The 10,182-nt window shown below is 43.9% G+C and overlaps 1 protein-coding gene across 1 annotated transcript; it reads right to left on the reverse strand.

The window, feature by feature from the left end:
• Positions 1 to 5,432: 5,432 nt before the first annotated feature.
• LOC128730374 (protein elav-like) lies at positions 5,433 to 6,593 on the reverse strand. Its single transcript, XM_053823420.1, has 2 exons — positions 6,547 to 6,593; positions 5,433 to 6,471 (listed from the first exon to the last, which is right to left on the reverse strand). Exons 1-2 carry the CDS (start codon positions 6,591 to 6,593, stop codon positions 5,433 to 5,435), a joined length of 1,086 nt encoding a protein of 361 aa, XP_053679395.1.
• Between the last annotated feature and the right edge of the window lie 3,589 nt (positions 6,594 to 10,182).

A 10,182-nucleotide genomic window follows, 5' to 3' on the forward strand; every position in this document is an offset into this window, starting at 1 on the left:
ATATTTCATTGAATGGTTTTGTAAAAAATGTCCTTTTCTCTTTCAACGCCACAAAAGAATAGAAAATAGACATGAAAGAGGTTAATACTGTTTACCTCTTACTTTTGGTATGCTATCATTTACAAACAGCGTTTTCAGCGTTAGCTTCGTGTGAATGCTTGTGTAAGTGTGTACGGTTGAATGGTTGACTGTACAGCAAATGGTTTACTTTGCGTTGATTAACGTATGCTTGATTAAATTGCGCAGAAGTGCGAGTTGTACCTTCGCCATTGAATATTTAGTCCTAACATGGCGTGCGTTTTTTGCATAGCACAGTTGCATTATTTCTATGCCAATCAACTTTGGTACAAATATCTTCGGTACGGGTATGTTCATTGCATGTAATAGTACCATTCAAAGTAGTGTTTTGCTTCGCTTTTACTTTTTGCTTACTTTGTAACGATTTTGACTTTTTTTTAAAATAATCGACAAAAACGTATTATGCATTTTGCTGTTCTATTCCTTGACTAAGAGAGTATTCTCATTTCGTTTGCATGATTTTTCGCATGACTTATCTGCGTTTGACTATATTTTGCATTTTTCGTTATTTATGTTTATGTTTTGTTTGTTTCCTTTCCCCTGCTGCTGGGTTGTATATAATATGCATATAGAATAATAATTATATACCAATAACATGTTTCTCCTTGCGCGCGCTAGAAATCGCACTAAAGGGGGTTTGTGATCATTCATCCAACGCTTTGCTTAAAAATTACTGTGCGATATTTTGTTTCCATTGTTTCGATAGACTGGTTTGCATCATCAGGCAGCAAATCCTATCCCTTTTCCCGTTGGTGTGGGCTTCTCATGCCACCGTGATTGTTGAAAGAGCTGGGCTCTTTTAACTACCTCCAAAGTGGACATAATGGGAAGGCGTGTAGCGCACAATTCGAGCGCGGATGGCTCTGTTGAAAAGTTTATCAGTAGAGTGCTTGTCTAGGTAAACTAATGCGCCTCGGGACCAACAGACGAAAGTGCCATTGAGATGGAAAGAACAAAAGCATTGGTGGACATACGCACGGAAGAGCGCTAAGAAAAACAAAACGCTTCTTCCTCATGATTGACGACATGTATCGTCAATACGTGGAACGTGTTTAGTGCGCACTGTCTCTTCTCAATGTTCAGCTTTGCTAGCTTTATCGTTTTGATTTCTCTTTTTTTTTTCAAAGTTCCAACAAATGCCTGTCCGATTCTCGACCTCCGGCAACTCTCGTCCCTGTTTTATATGGTGGGTTTTACTCACTGCGATTCACTAAGTGCAGAGCTCGAGCACATCTAAGGAGAGCTAATTTAAGTAGATTACGCTAGGCTCTGCCGCTATCGCCTTTCGCTTGCATTCGACTAGACTAGAGTTTGTTTACAACTGTTCCTTTGCTTTTTATGACACTAAAATAATGTTATTTTCTTTTGCAAACGCCCGGACGTCGCGCATATTGCCCAATGGATTTTTCTTCCCTTCTTTGCATGCCATTGCATTTTGAGATCGCGAATCCAAATACGTCGTTCTCTTTGCTGCCCTTATTTGTGGCGTTTGTGCCAATACAATACTAGCACCACAATACTATGCTACGGTTTTGTCTTTTGCTGGGGATTATGACCTGCAAAGTTCTAATAAATTATAACACTGAGCAGACATAAAAAAGTTCATCTATTTTTGCTACAAAGATCCTGTGTACCTAGGATACGCCATTTCTGTGATTGTTTCGTGGCCACATACAAAATCGTGGGTCAGATGCATAGTTTAAAAAGAACGTTTCTGGCAGAACCTCATCAAGTGCATTGCTGCGAATGGCTTGAATTATGGCATTCATTCATCGTTGTGGCCTTTAGGGCCAAAAAGTCTGAAGACCGCTGGTGTAAAAGAGAGAAAAGGGAAGTTTTCAAAAAAAAAGGATCCCCCTGGGGATTTCAATTATAAGTACGTCATGCTTAGCTTTCGTTTGTTTTGTTTAAATTTCATTCAAATTCCTTTCTCACAGCTGAGTTAAGATGTTCTTGCACACTTGCCATCATTTTTGCCTATTTATGCTATTCCTCCGCCTGCGCGTTCTGAGGCGCTGGCTATCCTGCACACGTGAGCAAGCTTGTTGCCTTTATCGACGCGTAGAGGGTGGCATGTTTCTGCCGTTTTTTAAACAGCAATCCCCCTGCTACCATTCACCAACTTTCCCCCAGACGTTTTTAGTCGGATCCTTCTCTTTCCACGCCTACCGTCATTATACTAGAGTTTGAGATCGATTTGAATGTGTATGCAATTCCATACCTCTGACAGTGTGTACATGGATTCGTGTGTGTGTGTAAGTGTGTGTTTGGTGTGCTAAATTCATAAACATCGTTTAATTAAACGGCTTACACAGACAATATACTGCGCGCATATGTGAGAGATACGCTGTCGTGCATTCTCCTCTTGACTTACTGAGCGTTTCTATAGATTCTCGCCCCAAAGGATTTTCGGCTTCTGGTTGCAGCGTGCTCAAAAAACCCAATGTGTCCGCCCACACACAAACACGTCAGTTTACACCTTCATCCGCGTTTTGTTAGCCAAGGGTTTCGATTTCCTCATCAAAAGAACGGATGTGTTGGGAATCCTTTTCTATTCTCTCTCGCTTTTTGTCACTGGGATCCTTTGCTGCTATCAACTGCATGTGTATGTTGCCTCGTCACCACAATTACTCTTACTATCCCAATAAATAAGTTAGCAAATAAATAAAATTCTCCTAAGTATGGGGGTCAAACGGTTCGCTATCCTGCACCCGTTCAATATCGTACCGAAAATATAGATTAACCATTATAATAATATATGCTTCATCTCGTAATTAGCAGGCTTGACTTCGTAGTCCACATACGGCATGTTGACGTTTTCCGTGACCCGTTACGTGTCTTTACCGGTACACTACAATTACAAACGATTGTATCGTAGGACGAGAGAATAACACGCACAAAGCACATGGAAATTACACACTCGTAAACCACTGGTTGGTCTGTATGACCAAAGCGTAGGTACGAAGTCTACCTTTCGATCGAATATCCTGCATTCGAGCCACTGCTATTGTGATGCTGCTTCCCTAGCCATTGGTACAGTGTTGGCTTGGTTGGGTGTTTCTATTACTCTGTTTTTGGTAGCAAACGTTTAGAAATACGCACGAATTTCCGTGTATAATGGACTAATGGTTATAAAAAAACCTAGCATTTATAAAATGTAGACAAAAAACATACACTTATCCCCTGTGCCCAGGAGCGTCACACTGGCGTGTCCTTACTATTTCTGTCCCATTGCCCATTTTTTGCCTCATTTCCCGTTTCCGGGTTTGACTAGATTTGCATTCGCTTACTCACCCTCTCCGTATCTCTGCTCCGCGTTCCCGTCTTTCTATTCTCTCTTCTATTCTATCACCCACGCCCCCTTCGCGTGAGTTTCATGGAGGAGAAAGGATATTGGTGATTTTACGTGCGTGTAGTAATATGATTAGTCGTGCTTTCGCAATGCTCCATCCGCACCCAGGCGGACTCACCGCTTGTACCATTGCAACATAGCACACACTTGCTCGCACTTGCTGTGGCCATCCTCCTGACTTGTGGCCAGTGACCGTGATGGTGTTGGTTCCGCGGTATTTGCACGGATTTTCACAGAGAGACACTTTTACCGCGCCGAATATGATTATATCCTCGAAATGCTAGTTTATGTTTGTTTACCTGCAGCGCTCCTTCATGACTTCATCTCGGTCTTCTCTACTGCTCGCGGGTGAATCGCGTTTGGATTGTTTTCGGGGTTTCAGTTAGCAACATGGTATTTGCTTGCTTTTCGCCAACTTTTTTCTATCCTCCTTAGTGTTGCATACTAAATGGGGGAGGAAGGATAGGAGAAAAAAAAATGCATTGTATAGTTTGATTTAGAGAACGACGGGGTGCCTTGTGGTGTGGAGAGGAAAACGATAAAAGGGACTTAAAAAGGGAAAACATGATTAACCCTTTTCAGTTTCTGACACAATCAAGAATGGTTGGGGCCACAGCTATGTGGCATTTAAATTCTTTTCTCTTTTCGAAAACGAAACTAACCCGATAGAAAACACACTAAAAGGGAGCATTACAAGTGAAATGATTCCGTGTATGAAAGATGCGTGAATGAATCTTTGTCTTCGCAAGTTTGTTGGAGATTGGAACACGTTTGGCTAAATGACAAATGTTAAGTGTTTGAAAAAGAGCTTTTGACCGGAATTATTACAATTATGCCAAATTTTAATGTTACTGTGCATTGGAAGCAACCGTTTCAAAAAGGGAAATTAGTTTTATTTTTGGAAAAGTCAAAGATCACATTTGTTTGGAGTTCTACTAGATTACATCCACCGAAGGGGATCTAATAGCATGTATCGCAAGCAAAGCGATAAAGCTCTGATCACAAATGTGCTTCGAGAGGAAAATTAAAGGAAAAATGGCATAGATCATAGACCCATAAAGGGAAATTTTCAGCAGAAGTTAGTTACACTTGGCCGTCATATTCTTCGGCACTCTTTCTCTCTTTCTCTCTCTCTCTCTCTGCCATCTCAAATGTGCACACTCACACTCCAGATCCACTGCCTGTTCTTCTTCTCACACTGGGTCTTCTGTTCGGCTGCGTGCGTGCGTACATTCTTACTGTTAATGGGAGATTGTTTCTTGCTTCTGTTTGCCGCTTCATTTAATGGTGCAGCATGCTTTAGTTTTCGCCCATGTGGCCGCCGCTGAAATTGATTGTGGAGGAGGGTTGTAGGGTTGGATTTATTATATTTACATGGCGCACGAGAGCGAATTCTTGTTAGAGAGCAGCGTAACCGAGAGCGGATAAAATTGCGCTAAATTAGGGGGAATTGAATTGGGCAGCCGTGTATGCATGAATGTACGTGTTTTTGTTGTCAGGAAAAGCAAGAAGCGTGCGGAGAGGAAAAACGGAAGAGGCGATGACAATATTTGCATGTGAGTTAGTTGTTCGTTTGTGGCGCTGTAATGCTCTTCTTTTTATGTAATACCATCATTGCAGCCAAGGAAGTTTGTTTGACTTAGGTCGGGATATTGGGATTCGAAAACCCCTTACAGTAAACACGGCACTGGTGTGTACCATGACCATGCTACTAATGGGTTCTATTCTGCAACCCAACGAGCATCAAACGTGCATAAAGAAGGCCAATATGAAAATGTTGAAAAGCGCTATTGGACCACGGAGCGGCGTTGAGTTGCATTTGGAGCTTGACAGAGAGAGCAAGTGCACGTACGATGCCCTTAGGACATCGATGAGCAAGAAGCTTCATCGTTCATGTTGCAGGATGGTGGTAGGCAGGGGTTATTACACGGTTGGACAGAAAAGAGAAGCAGTTCTGTGGAGGATGGAGGGAGCGATAAAAATGTGGTAAAGAGATTTCAATTTACTTTGATTTGTTGGTCTTGAAGCTGACTTGCAGGACGCGCTGACCGAGCGTGTAACCGTTCAGGGAGCGGATGGCCAGCATCGCTTCCTCGTAGTTGGTCATCGTGACGAAGCCGTATCCCTTGCACTGATTCGTTGCAGCATCCTTGATGACCTTCACGTTCTGCACGGCACCGAATGGACCAAACAGCTGCCAGAGCGTGTTCTCTTCCGTCTCCGGGGCGAGATTGTAGATGAATATGCTCCAACCGCCGGATGGGGCCACATTCAGACCATTAGTGGGTGCCGCCGGCAGCATCATATCCAGCACCTCGCCACCCATTGGGGAAAATCGGGCCAGGCCCTTGTTAATCGGATGATGGATTGCACCGAGCCGGCGGGTCAACTGCGGATTGAGAAAGGCGGGCAGTGCCGGCTGCACCACCTTGGCCGCTGCGTTTTGGCCGGGCGTGTTAGAGAACTTCACCGTGATCGGATCGGTCAACCCCTTGGGGGTGGTACCGTTAAGGGCCTGGATGGCGCGTTCCGCCTCCTTGCGCTGATCGAAGCGGATGAATCCGACACCCTTCGGTTTGTCGTTACCCTCCTGGATGAGAACGCGGGAGGTGATAATTTCACCGTACGGCCGGAAGATAGTCTCCAGCTCCTCTTGCGTGATCGTTTTCGGCAGACCGGAAATGTACAGGTTCGCTCCCTTGATACCCTCGGAGCTGGGTCGTGCGAATGACACCTTCAGCACCTTGTTCTGTAACCGCAGGCCGTTCAGCACGTTCACTGCCTGCTCGGCGTCCTGTGGCCGGTGGTAGTTCACGAAGCCGTAACCCAGGCTCTGGCCCTTCGGCTGGCCCGGATAAATGACGTTCTTGTCGCGCACGAGCTTCACGCTTTCCACCTCGCCCACGCTCGAGAAGAGAGACCGTATCTCCTCTTCCGTCATCGTCTGTGGCAGATAGTTGACGATTAGGTTGGTGCGCGAGTTGTTATCCGAGGCCTGTGCGCCTCCACCGGCAGCACCCGCCGTTTGACCCGGTTCACCACCTCCGCCGCCACCGCCACCGCCGCCATTCTGCTGCTGCTGCTGCTGCTGCTGTTGTTGCTGCTGCTGTTGCTGCTGCTGCTTCTGGAGGTCCTGGACCGCAGCAAGCACCTTGTTCGTCATATTTACGGTCGTAATTTTGAGGCTGTTTCAGGTGTTCCCGCGGCCAAGCCCACGGGAGCTACGGGGCAGAGTTCGAGATTAGAGAACGTTACCGTTTCGGGGAAGGTCCGGCGGATGGACACGACACCAAGTCGCTGGAGACGCGTACGTGTGCTCTTGTTCGTGGCGTTTGCACGCGCGGAAGGAAGCACAACAAAATTCACCCTTAACCAGAGACGGCCGCACTCGCACTCACAGGTTGCTGCACTTTTCTTTTTCCGCACGGACGAACCAGCACCGCGTTCGAGACGAGGCGACACCTACGAGAGAACGCAAAAATGTGGCCGAAAATGTGCCCGCGAGCAAAAAGAACTGTCTATTTTTCCTGCGCTTCCCGTTGACAGAACAATTTCTCTTCCCCCTGGCTTAAGGGTGTAAAAAATGGCTGCTCTGTGCGCTGCCAACGACAACGCTTTACCCACACGGACGCAGCGCTCGCACTCTCTCGCTCTTTTTCTCGTTTTTCTCTCACTTTGCCGAATGCGGCTCCAATTTTCACTTCCTTCCGATGAGCGGGATGGAACGATCGATGATCTCTTTCGCTCTCTGTTTCCCGACACGAGTAAACACACGCAAGAATCGTGCACGCACCACTACACCGACGGGGAGCTGTTTCTTGCTTAACGCACACGCCGCTATCACACAGGGTGGGTATTGTGCTTAAGCGAAATGCTGTGAGGGCGAGATGAATTGTTTGCAGGAAAACTATTCACTTCCAATGAACTTTTCCCGTGTGGATTCACTAATTTGTCACGCGTGGAGTTGGAGATTTTACTCGCAAGTCCCAGTACGCACTCAAGCCGGGGTGGGCAATTTTATGCACGCTCTGTATGCTGTCTATTTCGCGTCGCCAGACAAGCGCTGCAAACACAACTAAACGCAACCGTGTGCGGATGCGTACGTGAGTATTGCGGGAGTAAAATGCTCTATCGCTTTCCTTGCGTAGCGCTCTGCTCTCCCTCTCTGGGGTTCACTCTCGCGATTTGCGCAATTGGTGTGCGTGGTAGGAGTGCAGCAAAAGAGCTAGGAGGGTGAAATTTTCACGCACGCTCGGCACGGTGGCGACGAAAGGACACGGCACACGATACAATAATAGAAAAAGGAGTTGCTCCTGCCTTTTATAGATTCGTGGCAGCTACCCACGGAACATTTTCCGTTTCGGTTTTCCGAAGTTTTCTCGGATGCACGAAGGCTGTTGTCAATTTTCCGAACAGAATAAGGCTCAGACAGAAGAGTTTTCTGAACATTGCAGCGTTGTTTTACCGACAGGGACAACCATTTTTGCCTCGCTACGTATCCTATCCTCAAAATATTATAATTTGCCAGACTTATGAATGCTCTAGCAAATCATAGGTTAGAACTTGTTCTAGACTTGATGTTGTTGATTCTACACCGTTGATTTTCAATGACTAGGGTATCCAAAATGTCACAAGCCATTTTTTGAAATTCTGTTGGCTGGAGATCATTTGATTATTTGTCATTTACTACGTACACTATACAACTCATGTGTTGGGATTTTATTGAGCAATATATTTACTCCTTTTTGCCGTGCCCTGATCGCCACAAATCTTCTGTGCTTCCCTGCTTCTCATTTAAATGGCAATTGCCAACAACTTTATGAATGGAAGATATCTTATTAACTACGCGTTTTCTAGTCATTTGTTGTTGTACTCATTTGATTGAGATTTTAAAAGATATATAAATAATTTATTTCATATGTTAAGTATATAATGTATGTAGATTTTACATATGGTGTATACTACGTAAACTTGTAACTGTACTTTATACTTCACAAATATTGATATTTTTGTTTTGTTTTGTTTGTAAGGTCCACTTTAGTACAGGTCACGTTTAGTACAATTTGAATTTTTCGTAATGTTCGAATTTCGAAATCGAAAAGTGAGGCAAGAAGGAATTGTGTCAACATTTGACATGCGTCTTTTTCTTCATTTATTCAACAATCAAAACAAGAAGTGTTTTTAGTGTGCGAGGGAGAATCACGCAGATTATCAATTCTGTTCTCCAACAGAAATCACTTAACGGTAATATAGTCGATTAGTGATCTGGGGTGAAGAATAGTAAAGTTTTTTTTGTATTCTTTTAGGGCGATGAATTTTCTACGGCAAACTTTTAATCTTACTAAATCGATCGCCGGTGAAGGTAAGTGGCAAAATACTCACTCACTAAAGTAATGGGGGATTGTGTAACACGCAACCGGTATTTACATCCTTAAGCAAAAGTTATTCGTAAACGTAAGCTTATTGCTCTACAGTCTTGTTGATAACAATGATTTTTTTACAAGTTATATATCAAATAAGATTCAGTTCAGCATTGTTAAGACGTTTCAATCGTACGAGGTTGGAATTGTTTGAGACTGGGGGAAACCATAGTGCAAATTTGCCGATATGAAGCTTAACGATGAAGAATCGGGGATTTATGATTGATAATTTACAAATGTTTGACTTATTTATGTTGTATATATTTGCGTTCCTATTATCTTCAAATAGTTTTCTCTATACCCATTTTCTCTATATTTATCTTTTTATTTTGTTGTGTATTCATTGATCATATAAATGTCTGTCAACTGTATTTACTGTAATAACAGTAAAAAAATAGCAAACAGCTGGTTTCCGTACAAAACGTGTTTTGTCATCCAAGCGGTTGATGGTTCGACTGAAAATATTTTACCTAACAAATGACAGCTAATTCGGACATTGACAACACCCTTGAAGTGAGAATAAGAAGAACTCACATCAAAACCAAGTTCAGTCCGGAAAGAAAGTGTCCGTCCGCATTAAAAGTTTTTTATTTGCTCTGTCTACTACTGCTCTCCTTTCGGCAGTAAGGAAAATAATCGGCAAAAGTATTCCTTTCACGGGAAAACAGTTCGGACGAATCCCACAACATTCGTCATGGTGGTGGTCGCTGCCGATGTATGCTGTTTATATGAGAGTTGCAACAGCGGTCGTGCAAGTGCTTGAAAGTATCCATTTCACGGTGTGAAGCTACTTTGTGTGTCCAAGGTTTGCATTAGGTTGGAGTGCAAAATTGTTGGGAAATTGATCGTCGTACGACTCGCATTAAGATCTGTACATTTCGATTCTTTTGCGAGTGAAGTAATTGGCAATCTAAAGTCTTGAAAACGACAGACCATAGCATCCGTCTGCTTTTTTCTTGACGTACAGTTGCGAGCACATACGAATGCATCAAGTGTGTTGAATGCATTAAGAACATCTTCGAAGTATCATGCCTCTTATCATTTACGTGTGGTGTGTAAAGTGTAACATGTGCGCCGAACGTGCATGCATTCCCGCATGGTTGGAGTGTTTGATCAGCAAAAGAAAATCGACCGTGAATGTGTCATAAAAGTGCTGTGTTGTGCAGGTTTCTATCAAGCCTTTCAGTGCAAATTTCGTAACATCGAAGCAATGATCCAACGTAACCTTAGTCTAGCCGGCAAATTACATCACTCCAATCTCGTGGGCTGTACAAGTGAATAAAAATATCAATCGATCATCAAACTATGTATGTGCCCCATGTGCGAGCTTAG

Source organism: Anopheles nili, chromosome 2 (assembly GCF_943737925.1).
Source record: "Anopheles nili chromosome 2, idAnoNiliSN_F5_01, whole genome shotgun sequence".
Lineage (NCBI taxonomy): Eukaryota > Metazoa > Arthropoda > Insecta > Diptera > Culicidae > Anopheles > Anopheles nili.

Coding starts and splice junctions, on each gene's coding strand:
- LOC128730374 (XM_053823420.1), bottom strand. CDS start 6,593: ATGACGAACAAGGTGCTTGCTGCGGTCCAGGACCTCCAGAAGCAGCA. Junction 6,472..6,546: donor CAGGACCTCCAGAAGCAGCA/GCAGCAACAGCA, acceptor TGGCGGCGGAGG/TGGTGAACCGGGTCAAACGG.